Here is a 17,976-nt window from a genome sequence, read left to right as displayed (position 1 = left end):
CAACAATGTGTCTCTCTGTCTCTCCCTCTTCCTTCTACTCTCTCTAAAAATCAATGGGAAAGTATCCTCTCATGAGGATTAAAAAAACAAAGAAGTTACCAACGGAAACCACACTTTAAAACACTCCTCTGGATGTGGAAAAGCATACCACATACACACACATTTAAAAAAAAGCAGATGGAGCCGAAACCAGTTTGGCTCAGTGGATAGAGCATTGGCCTACATACTGAAAGGTCCCAGGTTTGATTCCGGTCAAGGGCATGTACCTTGGTTGCCGGCACATCCCCAGTAAGGGGTGTGCAAGAGGCAGCTGATCGATGATGATTCTCTCTCATCAATGTTTCTAACTCTCTATCCCTTTCTCTTCCTCTCTGTAAAAAATAATATATTTAATTTTAAATATATATATATATATATATATATATATATATATATATATATATTTTTTTTTTTTTAAAGCAGCTGAGGAAAATTATTTGCAATAAAGAAGAGACAAACTGAAGGTTAATGTTCTTAATATATAAAAAAAAAAAAACTTACAAATTAGTAAGAAAAAAGTTCAAAAAACTGTCAAAGACATGAGAATATAAGAACCAGGAAAAATACATTAATTTCATTAATGTCAAAGAAATACGCATGTCATTTTTCACTTATTAAAATGATAAAAAATATAAAATATCCACTGTAGCCAAAAGTGCTGACATTTTCATACATTGCTTGAAAGTATGTTCATACATTGCAAATTGGCAATACATAATATTCCTTAAAAAAGTTATATCCTTTAATAGTTCTGTCAGATGTCAACCTACTAAACAAATAACCAGGGATATAAAAAAAAAGTTATAAGAATCTTCATCAACAGCATTTACCATTAAAAAAAATTACAAATGACAAGGTCCAGCATTGAGGATTAATAAAAATAAGTCATGGCTCATCTATTCAAAGGAATGCTATAAATTAAATGTTTTTTAAATCTATTTTAAAAAACATTAAATGAAATATATGTAAACTGTACTAAATGCTTCTCCCAGTGACATTATGTTAAAAATACAAAATACCAACTGCCTCCTCTGCTCCCAGAATGCACTTCTGTGCTCCAAACCATTTTCCATCATCGCTTCCGAAGCCCCTTGCTGCAGCTCTCATCTACTCCCTGTCCCTGCCCTTTGGTTGCCAGGCCTACGCCACAGTGAACATTTCTCTGCAGGTCAGTCCCAGTGACAGAGACACTTTTATAAAGTCTTAATCTTCTTAAAGGACTTTCCCCCCCCCAATACCCAGCATCCTTCTCTGCTACTTCAGCCAGCTCTCAGGACATCCAGCTCTGTTCCTCCAACCCTACCTCCATCCCAAAGAGCTTCCCTTCAATCCCGCTATGAAGGACTGAATGAGTGATCAAAGAGAATAAACCCAATTCTGATCAAGGAAATCAAATTACTAAGTTTACTCCAGATGATATGACAGGATACTTTTATTTTCTTTCCATTATTCTATTCTCGCCGTATTTTCTACAACAGATGCATACCATGTATACTTTCATAATAAGGAGAGAATAAACAAACAGAACTATACTTTCTTCAAATTTCAACCCACTCCTAGGTTGAGATTAGAGATACTCTAATCAGTTGTGTGATTTCCACATATTTTGGAAAGCATTTAGAACCTACAGTAGATTCAGCCTCAGCAAGTAGCCTCTGACCACAAAACAGCAGGTCTGTTTCCTGGAATTAAAGATTAACACAAAATTAAAACATGTCTCAAAATCTTGTCTACAAATTGCAGACGAATTCATAACAAAACCTGCCCAGAGGGCTCAGAATACTATTTTACAAGGTTGCAGTGGTCTTCCTCTTGTCACAAATGGCCAGCTTGATGCATAGCATGTTTAGCGACAAACGCCTCTGCTGCCTCTCCCTGCAACATTTTCATGGCCCGCCAGTATATCTGTCCGCAGTTCTCAGGCCTACCAAGGGGGTGGTTCAATTCTTCTTTGATGTAATCCATCCAAAGATCTTTAAAGGGAACCGAAAACTTACCATAAGTATACAATTAGATAAAGGATGAGGCTTTTTTAGGTAAACTTAATTATTTAATATCAATTCACCACAGGATTTCTAAGAAACTTAATTGCTTATTATTTCCATAGAACCCTATGTGAAACAATACCTCTCTCATCATCTTTACACTAGATATGTCAACACTAATTTTTTAAGTAGAAAACTTCATTTTAATCATAGTAATCTATATAGTAGTATGTTACTAACTCAAATAGACTAAACATTTTAGAGGCAGAATTTTGTTGAGTCTCTGTTTCAGAAATTGACCTCAATGAATTCACTATAAGCCTCTTTACCATGCTTAACAAAACCTGTCTGGGTTAGTAAACAAGTTTTTTCATGCATTCCATCAGAAGGTCCGCTGAAACCTCCTAAGAACTAATGCATTTTTTTAAATGTGGGTTTAACAACTAACATGTAGGTATGTCACGTAAATTACTTGGCACTTAAAAACTGAGTATGGTCTGCAAGTCATATAAATGAGGACAATGTGGCAATAGTCAATGATAACTAATGTCATTTAGCGTGCCACTACTCCTTTACTATAACTCCCATTCCTTCTTGTTCTGACCCACATTATTAACTTTCCCTTACAACTACTACATTTTTTAAAGAGAACCAAACCAAGCAAACCTTCCTCTATTCCAGAATTAATAGAAGACCAATGGACTCGAGTTTGTGAACTTGGAAATTAAAAGTAAAGTTATATCTGCAAGTACTTATGCACAAAGTGAGGGAACAGTAGGGGCAACGATGCAAGTTTTATTCTCAAAGGGGGCCATGACCCAAAAGTTAAGAAACACTGCTTGCTCTAACCACACTGATAAGTGACAAATCACACATGCAAACAGACTTGCGTGTCTGGAGCTGAAGTTTACTTACCAGAATCTACAGATCCAAACTCTCTCAAAGCCCTCTCATAATATTCTCTCAAGTTCGCCATTTTGCAGGATTCCTAACAAAAATAATCAGACAATCTTGCTTCAAAACCTTAATTTATGATGTCACAAATTCGTTTCAACCACATTGTTAAGCAGCTACCATCTATTAGGTATGTGAAGGAGAGGAGGGTTGGGGCTTAAGATGAGCACAGCCTGGCTCTCAACTTACTCAGAACAGTCATATGCATTTACATCAGAGTGAAGTAAAAGCTAGTGATAAAAAGCACTCTGCTATGGTAGCATGGAAAAAGCCTAATTAATTCTCAGTGGCAGGAATATGGAAGCTTCATAGGAAAGTATATTTGAAAGCCCTGAGGAAGGAGTAGAATTGAAATAAATAAATGCAGAAGGTTCTACTCCCTATGGATAGGGATTTCTTCCTTTTGAATACCTGGCCTCTAGCACATTTTAGCTATGTCTACCTTAAAACGTTTTAGCACTAGCCAGTTTGGCTAAGTGAATAGATCATCGGCCTATGGACTGAAAGGTCTCAGGTTCAACTATGATCAAGCCCAGGTTGTGGGCTTGATCCCCAGTGCAGGGGGAGGGGTGTGCTGGAGGCAGCCAATCAATGATTCTCTCTTATCACTGATGTTCCTATCTCTCTCCCTCTCACCTTCCTCTCTGAAATAAAAATATGTTTTTTAAATCTCTGACCTTAAAAGGATCCTCACACATAAAGCAAGGATAATGATATATTAGAGTAACTACAAGACCTAAATTAAAATGCTGACTAATTATGCACCTAGCCAAATAGAGGGTACTAACTTCACAATAAAATGCGAAATACTAAATGCTTCTTTCTCTAAAATTAATAAAAATAAAACATACAAAACTGTGCATATAAATAAACAAAATAATTAAAGAAAACAATAAAAGTAATAAACATAGTTGTATTACTATAATGGGATTACAAATACAATTAATATTCATGTATTAGTTTACTAACAGACTTTCCTGTATTTTTCCTCACGCACATGCTTTGTTAAAAATACCATAAACAGCCCAGCTGGCATAGCTCAGTGGCTGAGCATCTACCTATGAACCAGGAGGTCACGATCAATTCCCAGTCAGGGCACGATCAATTCCCAGTCAGGGCACATGCCTGGGATTTGGACTTGATCGGGGGGGGGGGGGGGGGGGGGGGGGGGGGGGGCGCCGGGGGGGGGGGGCGGGGACACGACACGACAGGTGAATCATACAGGAAGCAGCTGACCAATGATTCTCTCTCATCATTGATATTCCTATCTCTTGCTCCCTCTCCCTTCATCTCTGAAATCAATAAAAATATTTAAATATATATATCAGAAGCAGTTACTGGGTGCCTACTCTTTACCTCAGAACCCAATACAGGAGACAAACAAGGTGCTGTGGAGGCAGAAACAGTGCCTCACCCAACCTGGCAATGAGGGCTTCCTATAAGGGGTGACATCTAAGTATTCCATTTCCTGACAGTTACTTTCTCTTCTTTGCCTGATTACCATTCCTAAATCATCTGTATGGGGGGGGAAAGCTTTAGACAAAGAGACCAGAAATTTATATTGTATTATAATGAGCTTTTTAAATATTAAAATGCTGCAATAAATTAGTAACCACTAATCAATTTTCCCAGACAAGAAATGAATAGATAAGAACACTTACTTGCTCCTTTTCAAATTGGATTACTTTCCTGAAAAAAGCAACTGAAAATGGACGGCTTTCCTGTAAACTAAAAAGTAGAGGGGGCACTGTTATCTTCCACGATAGCCACTGCCACCACAAAATATGGTTCAAAAGATCTGCCCACAATTCAATGCAAGGACTGGACTTAACCGCCAGTCACTCGATGCTTTTAATCTCCAATGATATGCTTCACCACCACCAAATTCTTCCCTGTCCAGCTTTCTTCCTGTTCTTTCTCACTTTCAGAGTCTTAAGTTCCCTCTTCTACTACATCCCAAGGTCTTTTGAAAGAGACCAATAATTCTACTTCTAAGAATATATTCTTGGGCAATGGTTTCCAACATGGATATATTTGTGCAAAAATGTTCATCAAAGCAGTATTACTGTGCCAAATAGTTTATGGCACATCTATAGAGTGGAGTATCATATAGCTATTTTCAATAAATAATGTCTATGAACAATTATTAATGATAGGGAAAAGGCAGGCTTAATGTTCACCAATAAAAATGATAAATAAAATATAATTATAGTATAGTTTCAAATATGTGACAAATTGTAAGCAACAGGTGTTTTTCTCTTGATGGAGGGATTAGAATGAATATTAGTTATTGCTTTTTTCTTCTTTTTCATAATAGGTATGAGTTGCTTTTACTGTTCAAAAAAGTAATAACAATAAAACCTCTTGAAAAAGCCTCTGGGATTACTTCTTCAGATACTATTTGTGATACATGTAATCTGGGTATGAGGAGCTGCGTGCGGAGTGGAGAAACTAGTACAGCTATGAACATCTGCGAGTACCTTTTAAACACAGCTCTGGCCTTTTTGCAGCCACCACTTCGATAAGCCCAATCCAGGTACTTTTCCTTCAGAGTGACTGAGTCAGCACCCGTGACAGCTAAGATAGCTTTCTACAATTTGAAGAAAAAAGAAAAAAAAAAAAGACACAAGCTGTGTGAGGAAATTTATAAATATCAAAACCCTTTCCCAGAGCTATCCCAGGTTGCTCAGTAAACAGTGCTTTAGGAAGAGCTGCTAGAGAAATAACCCTAAAGCCAGCCAACCAGCAATCCTATCTGCTCATTCCCCACCCGCTACAAGACTTAGAGCGGGCCTATACCTTATAGATGGCTTCAGTGTCTTCTTGGCTTTTGGCACCTTCACTCCACTCTGCCCAAGAAATCCACAATGGCAGACAGACCTGCTCATAATAAAAAAGTTAGGAAATGAGAGCTTAGCACTACACTCTGAAACTTAGTCTCTATAAAGACACGTTCCTAAGACAATCATGGATTCATTCCCACTCTGTTCTCGCTTTGACAGAGCCTCCATGACCAGGAATGACATGCCAGAATACAGCCTTCTAAACAAGTCACCCAAAGCAATACTCCTATTAACTCTAGTTCCCTTATGTTGGGGAATGCTGCCTATAATTATGATAATTGATTATCTATTAGTTAATTAAGCAATTAACAGCCAATAGCTAGATGGACCTACACCTACCGAGGTCTCTGCTCTTTAGGGCCCTCAACACAAGTACTACGGTAATTATACAGGCTGAACTATCTAACCTTCACTCATGTCTGAGACACATGCAAATGAGCAGTAAAATAATTGAGATTTCCTCCCCTCCCCCCACTTTAACTTCTGGAATACTTTTTTCCTACTACTAATATAACAGATTCACTGCAAAGCTTTAAGGTGTAGTCTGTTAACCTTTAAAGTTTAGAAATATACGTTGTGTTTTAAAAATCAGGCTTAAGTTCAGCTTTGGTAGCAAGTGAGAATATTCTATTAATATTTCTCACTTGTAGATATCTAGATGGAATATAAAATTTTTATGTAGTCAATTTTCAAATAAAGAATTAGGAATAGTCCATTAAATGGAAGTAAATTTTTCTACTCTTGACCCTTAAATCACAAACGTACTCTAGGGCCAGTTCTCATGAGACAAGTACACTCCAAATATGCTTTGGCTGAAGTCTTATAAGGTTTCCCAAAAATAATGAAATACTCACAGACCTGGGGTTTCAGGGACGCAAAGGCTTCTTTAAAAACACTGGCTATGTCAGGGCTCTTGGAAGCAATCAGCACCTGCAGCTTCATCTGCCACATCGTCACAGAGTCTCTAAACAATTCAACCCCGGCCACTGCCACCTGCAGAGCTTCCTGAAGGAAGTCATGCTGCAGCAACAACTCGATCTGGATAAAACAAAGGATCAGTGGAAAATTAATACTAAATTATCTATGTAATGGGGGGAAATGAGGCAATAGCCTTTCCACTAAGCCTTTTACTATGGCTGCCAAACAAACACAAAGTAAACAATTTCTAATTCCTCCTCCATTCCCTATTCCTACTCCCAAGCGGTATCCAAAAATAGGGAAGAGGTGAAAAGTAGAAGGCCTAAATAATTTAGATTGAAAGTTAAGTTTCTAATAAAATAGGTCACTATAATAAAACCCATATCCACCAAACAGAATATAAAAATCAGTAAAGAACTGGGCTGGTATGGCTCAGTGGTTGAGTGTCAACCTATGAACCAGGTTACCCCTCCATTCCCCCATCTGGGCACATGCTTAGATTGTGGACTGGTCCCCAGTAGGAAGCATGCAGGAGGCAGCTGATCAATGATTCTCTGTCATCATTGAAGTCTCTCTCTTTCTCTCCCTTCTCTTTCTTCTCTGAAATCAATAAAATATTTATTTTTATTGTTTTAATATATTTTATTGATTTTTTTACAGAGAGGAAGAGAGAGGAATACAGAGTTAGAAACATGGATGAGAGAGAATCATCGATCAGCTGCCTCTTGCACACCCCCTACTGGGGATGTGCCCGCAACCCAGGTACATGCCCTTGACCAGAATCGAACCCGGGACCTTTCAGTCCGCAGACCAACGCTCTACCACTGAGCCAAACCGGTTTCGGCAAAATATTTATTTTTTAAATCAGTAAAGATAAAACCAATATTTGTGAGTTGGTAAGGAAACAAGTATATTCATTCAAACAGAGTTGAGCACACTATAAACTGACACAATTTTTCTAAAATATAACTTAACATTATGTAAGAAGAATCATAAAATCATTCATAACTTAAACTTGGGAATGATATTTTAACAAATATGGTCCCAAAGTATATCAACAGAAGAAAATTAATCTGTTCAAAATGCTTCTATCCACAATATTTTATTTTTATTTTTTTTAAATATATTTATTGATTTCAGAGAGGAAGGGAGAGGAAGAGAGAAATAGAAGCATCAACGATGAAAGAGAATCATTGATCAGCTGCCTCCTGCAAACCCCACAATGAGGACTGAGCCCACAACTGGGCTGTTGTTGACCTGAGTGTTGACCTGATTCATAGGTCAACACTCAACCACTGAGCCACGCCGGCCGGGCAACACACTATTTTAACAAAAGGAAAAAACCTGAATCCAATTCACTTTTATAAAACTGTGAAACAGCAAATAAAAGGAGAGTATATAATCCATTCACTAAGATTTTTACTACATGCTGTATATGCTAAATTCAATCATAAGAATATCAGGTGCATTTCTCTACCACCCACAGAGCCTCCAGTCTAGCAATTTGGTAAGTGCCATGACAGAAAAAGCATCATTGTTATCAGAGTATGAAGCAGGGTTAATGGCAGTGATGAGAAAGGCCTCCAACCAATAAAGAAGCACCATTACTAGTAGACTTAAGAAAAAGCAGGCATGCCGAAGCCAGTTTGGCTCAGTGGTAGAGCGTCGGACTGCGGACTGAAAGGTCCCAGATTCAATTCCGGTCAAAGGCATGTACGTTGGTTGCGGGCACATCCCCGGTAGGGGGTGTGCAAGAGGCAGCTGGTCGATGTTTCTCTCTCATCGACGTTTCTAGCTCTCTCTCTCCCTTTCTCTCTGTTAAAAATCAATAAAATATTTTTTTTTAAAAAAAAAAAAGAAAAAGAAAAAGCAGGCATTAGTCAGGTGAAAGCAGAGATTCCAACCAGTATATGGTGAGAGAGAGCTTGGATACAAAAGGAAATCCAAGTTCAGAATGGCTGGAGGGGTAGGATGTAAACTGCAGGGCTGGCAAAGGAGGCTGGAAATACAGGCAGGGGCCAAATTAACGGTAGTGAGCATCTTTATCCAAAGACAGTGGAAAGCCACAGACTAATCTGATAATCAATTTTAAAAGAACATTCGGTGGGGATTAATCTGGACAAAGGATGAATGTAGAAATCAGCAAAGCATTTTAAGTTCAGCAGCAGTATGTTGAGGCACTCTCATTAAAGGCAAGGTCACTGAATGAGTGATGAGGCGATAGAGTTAGGAAGAACAAAATGAGAGATTTGGAGAGCAGAGGATGTTTGATATAGCCAGAGTGGTAAATGGCAAAATAAGCAATAAGGAGCATGACTGCCAAGACAATACTCAAAGCAAAGCCCATCTGGATATACAGAGTGGGACTGTCGTGCAAGCATTCAACTCAAATTAGGACAGCTAACTCATCCAGGTCTAGAATTTTTACCAGATAGATGCTATAGCGGGAAAAGGACACCTCAGTGGTGGTACAATATAATGGTCTAATGTAGAGAACATGCATCATGTAAGTATACATAAAAACTATTTTTGAATGTTAATGTAAAAAATAATATAATACAAAATAGCAAAACACCACTCGTAATTATATAAAAACTAGAGGCCTGGTGCATGAATTCATGAATGGGTCGAGTCCTTTGGCCTGGCCTACAGGCCGAATGGGGCTATCTTGCCCAATCCCAATTGGGGCCCATTGGGGCCACTTGGCCAGGGGAAGGGACTGCAGGAGGTTGGTGCGCCGCTAGAGGTTGGCTGTGGGAGCACACTGACCACCAGGGGGCAGCTTCTGCATTGAGTGTCTGCACCCTGGTGGTCAGTGCGCATCTGGTTGTTCCATCAACCAGTAGTAATAGTAGGTTAGGATTTTATATAGACAACATAATGATATAAGGAGTTTTACAAAACAAAGCACTAAACAAATATAAAGATTTTGGTCCTTTTTTGCCCTCCAAAGGTATTTAAATACACTAACATTCATTATCTCATGTTATGCTCTCAACAATTCTGTGACGTGGCAAAAACGAGGACTGCTATCACTATTTTAAAATCAAACTCAGAAAGGTTAAGTGATTTGCCCAAGTCACTTTGCTATTAAGTGGCAAAATCTGATCTAGAACTATGTACTCCCATAGCACATTACTCTAGTCTCTGTAATAATCCTTACCCACCCCAGTAATGTGCCTCCTATTACCCTGTTTCCCCAAAAATAAGACAGTGTCTTATATTAATTTTTGCTCCCAAAGATGTGCTAGGTCTTATTTTCAGGGGATGTCTTATTTTTCCATGAAGAAGAATACGGTACACATTTATTGTTAAATGAAAATAAAGAGTGTATACGGTATAGTAGTACGGTAGTTGTCAACACAAACCAGACAAACTGTGAATCCTACAGTATCAAGAATTTACTCATTTATTCAATGACAATCATGTCATCATCTTCTGGAACATCATCATAACAATCCAATTCCTGAATTTCCTGGTGAATTTCTTGAGACTCCATTTCTTTCAGAATCAGTGGACCAAATCTCTCATGTTTAGCCTGGGGGGGGGCCTTATTTTCAGGGAGATGCCTTATATTTCACTCAGAAGGAAACCTGTAAGTAGGTCTTATTTTCGGAGGATGTCTTATTTTTGGGGAAACATGGTAGAATGTTAGCTTCTGAAACACAGGGAACACATCTAATCTGTTTTAATTGTACCAATGGTTAACCTGGGCCAGGCATTGAGATTAAAAGCTAGGAAAGGCATGTTCAGTAAAAGATGGAAGTGTGGACAAAAAAACGCAAACTGCGACTCCTGGTTCTGAGTGTTGCCTGCTATATAACATTCTTCCCTTTACTGGTATAGGTTTCATTTTGTCATACATCTAACACTGAGAGCCAAATGTAAATGCAGTCTACATCCACCATGCCAAATTTCCACATGGTCTTAGTCACATGACCATGTGTATTAAAACAATGACACCAGCATGAACCCATTGGAACTGAATACGTATAACAGCAGTGAATGTGTTAGTGTCCTTACCCACTGCTTGTACAGGAATTCTGGTAGAAGTCCGAGTTCATGTGCCTTCCTGAATGCAGACATGGTCCTTTCCAGCCTCTGGAATCAGAAAAATGCCCACTTCATCACAAAGATCCCAGTAGAGGGTGCCGGCCTCTGATAGGACAAATGCAGTTTCACACATTTCTGAGAGCTGGGAGAAGGGACTGGGGTGGCTTCACTGATGATTAGATGAGCTGGACAGCTGCCCCAAGCACAGCCCAGCAAGAGAGCACCTCCCGACCCGGGGACCAGGATAAGGACGAAGCAGACTCAGACCTTCAGAATGACAGGTCACTCAAGGAGAAAGAGCAATTAAGCATGGGGTTCTTGGAAGCTGTCCCAGGCCCCAAAAGTCTGTCCTTCTTTCAAAAGATATGTCACTTTTTACTCAGCCCTGTGACCACGTCCTTACCTGCCCTCTGAGGGATTGATTATTTGTCTTCTTAGCAAATCTTTCCAAGCAAAAGTTGATGTAACACTTCCACATGGCCTCTGAAAAAAGTCAGAAAGATTTCACTGATCAATCACCAATTCTTAGTTTAACAATCATCATACATCTTTCCTTTGAAGGGAAAACTCCTCTGAAGAAGGGTTTAAACTAATCTCATGGGACGGGAGGGGGAGCTATTCTGATTATAGCCAGTAAACCAAACACTGGGGGGAAAACAACTGAGTAATGACATAAATATAAAAATTAAAAGCCATGTTGCATATACCCTCTACCTTAATACTCCAATATTACAAAATTAGGAAGTAATCTATATTAAAAGATAATTAAGGAATTATAGTTAAACAATCTTCCTAATATCATTTCTCACAGATAAGTGAATACATATATATATATATATATATATATATATATATATATATATATCTCACTACTGTCAAGGAAGGCCATAAAAGCTCCATCTTTCACCACCAAAGAACAGGTTGGAAAGCCAAGCGAGATTCCTGAAAGCGACCTCTGCACACAGATTCCTGAAGGGAGGTTCGTTTCCACCATGAACACCATCCCTTCCGCACGCACCGTGGTTGGTGCAGCTCACCTGTCGGGAGAGTCTGGACTGCCTCTTCGTACACGGCGCAGCAGCGGTCCTCCTTCCCGCCCATCTCCAGCGCTCTGGCTTGCTTTGTCGCAGGCTGCTCTTCTCCTGGCTGCGGCTGGATCTGTAATTCTCGCCGTGCCACGTAATCCCAAGTGAGAGGGTCATCCGTGTGCAGAGCCTGAAGGCTGGAAACAGTTTACTGGCATGAATCCTATGGCGGGAGACTAATTCAGAATATCCAAAAGACAGTTCCCTATGCTCTATAAATGCATCCAAGGCAGCCCTTTAACAGTCCGTTACCATAAATAGGCTCTTCAGATTATCTTCACACTCACTGTATAAATTTTGTCTATGGATGGTCAGAGTTGTCACCATTTATTAGGTTTCAGACATCATTCACAAATGTTACCTGTCAGGTTAGCTCTCAAAGTCAAATCAGCAGGGAGGTATGAGGACACAATCCTCCTTGAGCCCTGGAGAACCTTAGTATATCCAGGCTCTTGCATTTCTATAATAAAGACAGAGAAAAAGCAACACCTAATCCTTTACCAAAACCCTGAAGTTGTCTAAGAGAAAACAGATCCAAGTTCTACTTTATCACAGTGAAGAACCCATAGGTAGGCTCCAAGGAACTCACAACCATATAACCAGAATTAAAGAATAAAGTGCCCTCGCTGGTTTGACTCAGTGGAGAGTGTCAGCCTGAGGACCAAAGGGTCCTGGGTTCGATATCGGTCAAGAGCACATATCTTGGTTGCAGGCTACTCCCCAGCCCCGGTCCTTGTTTATCTCACATCAATATTTTTGTCTTTCCCTCTCTCTCAAAATCAATGGAGCCCTAACCGGTTTGGCTCAGTGGATAGAGCTTCAGCCTGCAGATTGAAGGGTCCAATGTTCGATTCCAGTCAAGGGCATGTACTTTGGTTGCAGGCACATCACAAGTCAGGGGTGTGCAAGAGGCAGCTGATCGATGTTTCTCATCGATGTTTCTAACTCTCTGTCCCTCTCCCTTCCTCTCTGTAAAAAAATTAATAAAATATTTTTTTAAAAATCAATGGAAAAATATCCTCAGGTGAGGATTAAAAAAAAAAAGAAAGAAAGAAATAAAGTCACCTGAAGCACTCAACAATAAACATTCATGAGTACAACTCGCATTTTACAGACAAGACATGCCAGAAAAGCAGAAATATAGATTTTTATAAAAACTGTAGGATTTACTTGTTATTGAATAAAGGCAAAGTATTTTCTAAGGAAATCCAGTAGGTGAGTCACACAACTTCTCCAAGAATATATATTTTTAATATGATTTACTATGATACAATGGTCCTAAATGTAGTTTCTCTCCAAGGATTTAATGTGGTATCTTCTTCCCCACTTTCTAAATATCCAACCTCAAACCTTACCACAAAATAAGAACAGCCATATGCACCTTTCCACTATTTTACTTACTCATCATAAATTTCTTTTTGCAGATTTTTAGCAAAATCGAATAGTTGTGCAATTGAAAGCAGTGACACATGAAATTCTGCACCTAAAATTTAAAAAGTGGGAGAGAAGAGTAAGACTCTGAAGTATCACTTTACTCTAAAAGTACCACCTTCCTGATGTACTGAAGTTAGTTTTAAATTGAGAAATAGGACAAAGCAGAAAAAAAGAAAGAAAAAAACGAAGAAAAAAAAAACACCCATAGTTTCATTATACAAGCAAAGCCATTATTAATATTTCGGAGTATTTATAAGTACTTGTAGCTTTATTCTAAACTTTTTAAGGGCATTAAGAAATGTATTAAATCATCTATTTCAACTCCCCACATGAATTAAGCATTAAATAAAAACATATTGAAATGTTCAAGTATATCCTAAAGGGCGATAAATTTTCTGAGAGAAACAGGACAATATTCCTACAATCAGAGTTTTACACATATTCTAATAGAATTTTTAACAGAAATTTTCAAAATTAGCTAAAGGTCTTCCTCATAAGTAGATGGTTTCACTTTCCCATCATAAATAGATTTTCAAAAGACACCTACCTTTAATTATGTTGATGGAATTTTTGTAGATGATCCGTGCCAACTCACCCGTAAGGATTTCTTCAGGATAATCAAGATTTTCCTAAAGGGTATGACATTGAACATAACTTAGTAGGTAGTTCAAGTAGGAAAAGAACTAGGATAAAAACAAACTGTCCTAGACTATCTGTGCCATATGACCTCTGGCAAATCACATCTCTCTCTGCCAGTTCCCTTACTTATAAAACGTGTAGTTGAATAAGATCGATGATCTTCGACCTATGTTCTCTCAGGCTCCTGAGTGGTGCAGGATCACTTGGCTTAAGGTCTCCCCCACATTTAGACCAGAACAGGTCAAGTTTTACATGCCCTATTGGCCCTTCTATGTACAACTCCATGAAAAATTTCAGAACACTGGCCAAGTAGCTCAGTTGGTTAGAGCAGTGTTTCCCAACCTTCTCTCATGATGAGAATCACCTGGTGGAGTTGTTAAAACACAGATTCCTGAATCCCAACTAAGAAGTGCTAAACTAGAATTTCTGGGAACATATAGGTAAAATTGCATACCTAACTTAGTGCTCTGTATATAACATCTGTGTTAGAGCACTAGTTAAGTATATAATTTTACCTATATGTTCTCAAAAATTCTAGTTTAGCACTTCTTAGTTGGGATTCAGGAATCTGTGTTTTAACAACTCCACCAGGTGATTCTCATCATGAGAGAAGGTTGGGAAACACTGGGTTAGAGCATCATCCTAATACACCAAGGTTCGATCCCTGGTCAGGGTACATACAAGAATTAAACCAATGGGGAGACCTGGGGGAGATAAGAGATCAACCGAAGGACTTGTATACATGCATATAAGTACAACCAATGGACACAAAACTCTAGGGAGGGAGGGTATGTATGGGATTGGGGGGGGGGGGACAATGTTAAAATATGTACACAGATAATAATTTAATTAAAAAAATAAAATTTAAAAAAAAAGAATCAACCAATGAATAAATAAGTGGAACAAATCAATATTTCTCTCGCTTTCTCTCTTCCTCTCTCTAAAAGTCAATTTTTTTTTTTTAATCTCAGAGTTCAAAACCACAACAGTAGATGATAGCAAAATTCCTTTTGCAGTTCTAGCATTCTGAAACTTTTCTTTAAAATTATCCTGTCACATTAAAAATTATATAAAAAAGGAGGCTGGAGCCAAAACTGGTTTTGCTCAGTAGATAGAGCATCGACCTACGAACTGAAAGGTCCCAGGTTCGATTCTAGTCAAGGGTATGTACATTGGTTGCGGGCACATCCCCAGTGGGGAGTGTGCAGGAGGCAGCTGATCAATGTTTCTCTCTCATCAATGTTTCTAACTCTCTATCTCCCTTCCTCTCTGTAAAAAAAAATCAATAAAAAAAAAAATATATATATATATATATATATTTTTTTTTTTTTTAAAGAGGCTGGAAACCACACCTTTCATAACCTTTCTCAAGCTCCATTAATGTGTCACTTCATGAAATCATAAAATATTAAAGAGTAGTATTTGGCCATTCCATCGGTAATAATTTTCAGGATCACTCCAATTAGTCCAAATGTCTATTTTTATAGCACAAAATTCCATTTTTAGCCGGGACCGGTTTGGCTCAGTGGATAGAGCGTCGGCCTGCGGACTGAAAGGTCCCGGGTTCGATTCCGGGCAGGGCATGTACCTTGGTTGTGGGCACATCCCCGGTGGGGGGTGTGCAAGAGGCAGCTGATCGATGATTCTCTCTCATCGGTGTTTCTAGCTCTCTATCCCTCTCTCTTCCTCTCTCTGAAAAATCAATAAAATATATTTTTTTAAAAAAAAAAATTCCATTTTTATTACTAAGCCCATTTTACTAAGTCAACTCTAGACTCATCTTAAAGTTTCCAAATATGACATTAAATTGGAAAGAAAAAAAATTCGAAAGACTTTTCTCTTACACCTAGGCAGCTCAAAACACTATGCATTTTTAACAAGTTATAACACATTAGGCTCTTACCACATCCATTTTGGCTTGTTCAAATTCTTGCTTTTCCTTCCTCAATTTCTCAGCATGCATCAGCTCCATCCTAAAGTACTACAGAAGGGAAATAATGAACTGAAAAGCTTTGGAGATAACTTTTTAAAATTAGAAATATGTAAGATGCCCTTTTTTTTACCCATAATAATTGGATCTGGGAAGGGTGTGGTCTATCTGCTATGAAACTAGCTTGGACTGACAAGGAGGGAGATTCTGTGATAGTGGAACAGTTCTGTATCTTGATTTCAATGGTTGCACAAATCTACACATATGAGGAGAAAAAGAACTATATGCACATTATACCAATAATAATTTCCTGGCTTTGATGTTATACTACTTTGATATAAAAATGTAACCAACAGGGAAAACTGAGTATATGGTACACAGGACCTCACTGTATTATCTGAGAATCTGTAATTATTTTGAAGTAAAAATCAATGGCAAATATATAATATCAGGTATATAAAGAGAAACTAATGCATGATTAACATGATTTACTAATGGCATACTATTGTATAATCCTAATGTAGGGATTCTCAATACCCTTTAGGTGATCTGCAAGATGAAAATTACTTTCATAATAATACTAACATGTTCCTTGCTTTTACTCTTATTGTAAGAGTTTAAAGTTTTTCAGAGATTATATAATGGGCCCTGTCCCCCAGACTGAATGCAAAAGGAGATCTGAGAATCCAGCTGTCCTCTATTAAGTCAGATATCCAAGGGATTAACAAAAATGTATACTAGTGCCATTCTTCTTTTTCAACTTTGTTTTAAAATAGCTACTTTCATCTAAAAATAATTAATCTACATTAACATATCATGAATTTATTTTTAAATAACTATTGTTAGATTTCTTGGTTTTAATTTTCAATAAAGTAAAATCTGATAGCTATAACCCATATAAACAAAAGACCTTTGAGGTCCTCAGTAATTTAAGATTGAAAGAGGACCAAAATGTTTAAACACCACTAATTATAGATCAATATATACGAACATGGAACTATATTCATGATATCCTATAATAAAAGGCTAATATGCAAATTGTCCCCTTGGAAGTTCGACCAACCAGTTTGACTGCTCACTATGACGGGCACTGACCAGCAGGGGGCAGCGCGGAACGAAGGCCCCAGCTGGCAGCTAAGGGAAGCCCTGATAAGACCTGATTGCAGGCCAGGCCCCTTGTGGTCTTCAAATTTACAAGGGGCCTTTAGTATTAGATAAAAATACAGAACACAGAATTTATAGAGTACTACTTTCCAAAAATAAAACCTATTTTAAATATCTGTAATTGGCATAAAGTATGGGTGATAAGAGTACTTTTTCTGTTACTTTTTCATAGAACTATTTTCTCTGAGTTATTTATAATAAACAAATTCTAATTACTTTTGATAACAATAAATCTATTCCCATTTTAGAAAATACAAGTATGAACCTTTATTGAAAGCCTCCAAAAAACATGTAAAATAATACCAAGGGGGTGGACAGAGGTGGCCGAGAGGATGTAGGGGAAATAAATAGTGATGAGGAAAAAATAAATAAATAAAAATACCATACAATAATCCTCTAACAGCAGGGAAGATTGATTCTTATAGTTTTTCAATAAAAAGAATCAAGGCAGCAAAGGAATGTCTAATAGAATATGAAAAGAAACAAAGGGAATTAAGAGTATAATATAAAGCCCTTTGGCTCAGAGGATAGAACACTGGTCTGCAGACTGAAAGGTCCCAGGTTCGATTCCAGTCAAGGGCATGTACCTTGATTGCGGGCACATCCCGATAGGGAGTGTGCAGGAGGCAGCTGGTCGATGTCTCTCTCTCATCGATGTTTCTAGCTCTCTATCTCTCTCCCTTCTTCTCTGTAAAAAATCAATAAAATATATATTTTTTTAAAAAGAGTACAATATAAAATATTAAATTACTACAAGACAAAAATAAGGTTGTGACAGCTACAATACCAATTAGCATGAAAACCCATTATCTTTTTCCCCTCAGCATAGAGGTTTAATTTTCATTTGAAGACTAACTAGCAATTTCTCCCTTATCCTGACAAATATCTCAGAAAAGGGTGCAAAGTTTCCAATAGTGTACCATTTCCAACAT

General features: G+C 38.0%; 1 protein-coding gene across 1 annotated transcript in view; it reads right to left on the bottom strand.

The window, feature by feature from the left end:
* Positions 1-498: 498 nt before the first annotated feature.
* The window catches only part of UTP6 (UTP6 small subunit processome component), a 28,358-nt gene continuing 10,880 nt past the window's right edge, over positions 499-17,976 (bottom strand). The window contains exons 8-19 of the mRNA XM_084862764.1: positions 15,854-15,931; positions 13,859-13,940; positions 13,279-13,360; positions 11,830-12,014; positions 11,196-11,275; positions 10,763-10,840; positions 6,680-6,859; positions 5,778-5,858; positions 5,459-5,568; positions 4,640-4,706; positions 2,940-3,012; positions 499-2,012 (exon numbers count right to left, since the gene is read on the bottom strand). Coding sequence (XP_084718890.1) covers positions 1,855-2,012; positions 2,940-3,012; positions 4,640-4,706; positions 5,459-5,568; positions 5,778-5,858; positions 6,680-6,859; positions 10,763-10,840; positions 11,196-11,275; positions 11,830-12,014; positions 13,279-13,360; positions 13,859-13,940; positions 15,854-15,931 — 1,254 coding nt within the window. The 3' untranslated portion in view covers positions 499-1,854. The remainder of the gene's footprint in view (positions 2,013-2,939; positions 3,013-4,639; positions 4,707-5,458; positions 5,569-5,777; positions 5,859-6,679; positions 6,860-10,762; positions 10,841-11,195; positions 11,276-11,829; positions 12,015-13,278; positions 13,361-13,858; positions 13,941-15,853; positions 15,932-17,976) is intronic.

This window comes from Pipistrellus hanaki (assembly GCF_964339955.1).
Source record: "Pipistrellus hanaki genome assembly, chromosome: 16".
NCBI classification, from domain to species: domain Eukaryota; kingdom Metazoa; phylum Chordata; class Mammalia; order Chiroptera; family Vespertilionidae; genus Pipistrellus; species Pipistrellus hanaki.
This window is presented reverse-complemented; position numbering and strand designations above follow the sequence as displayed.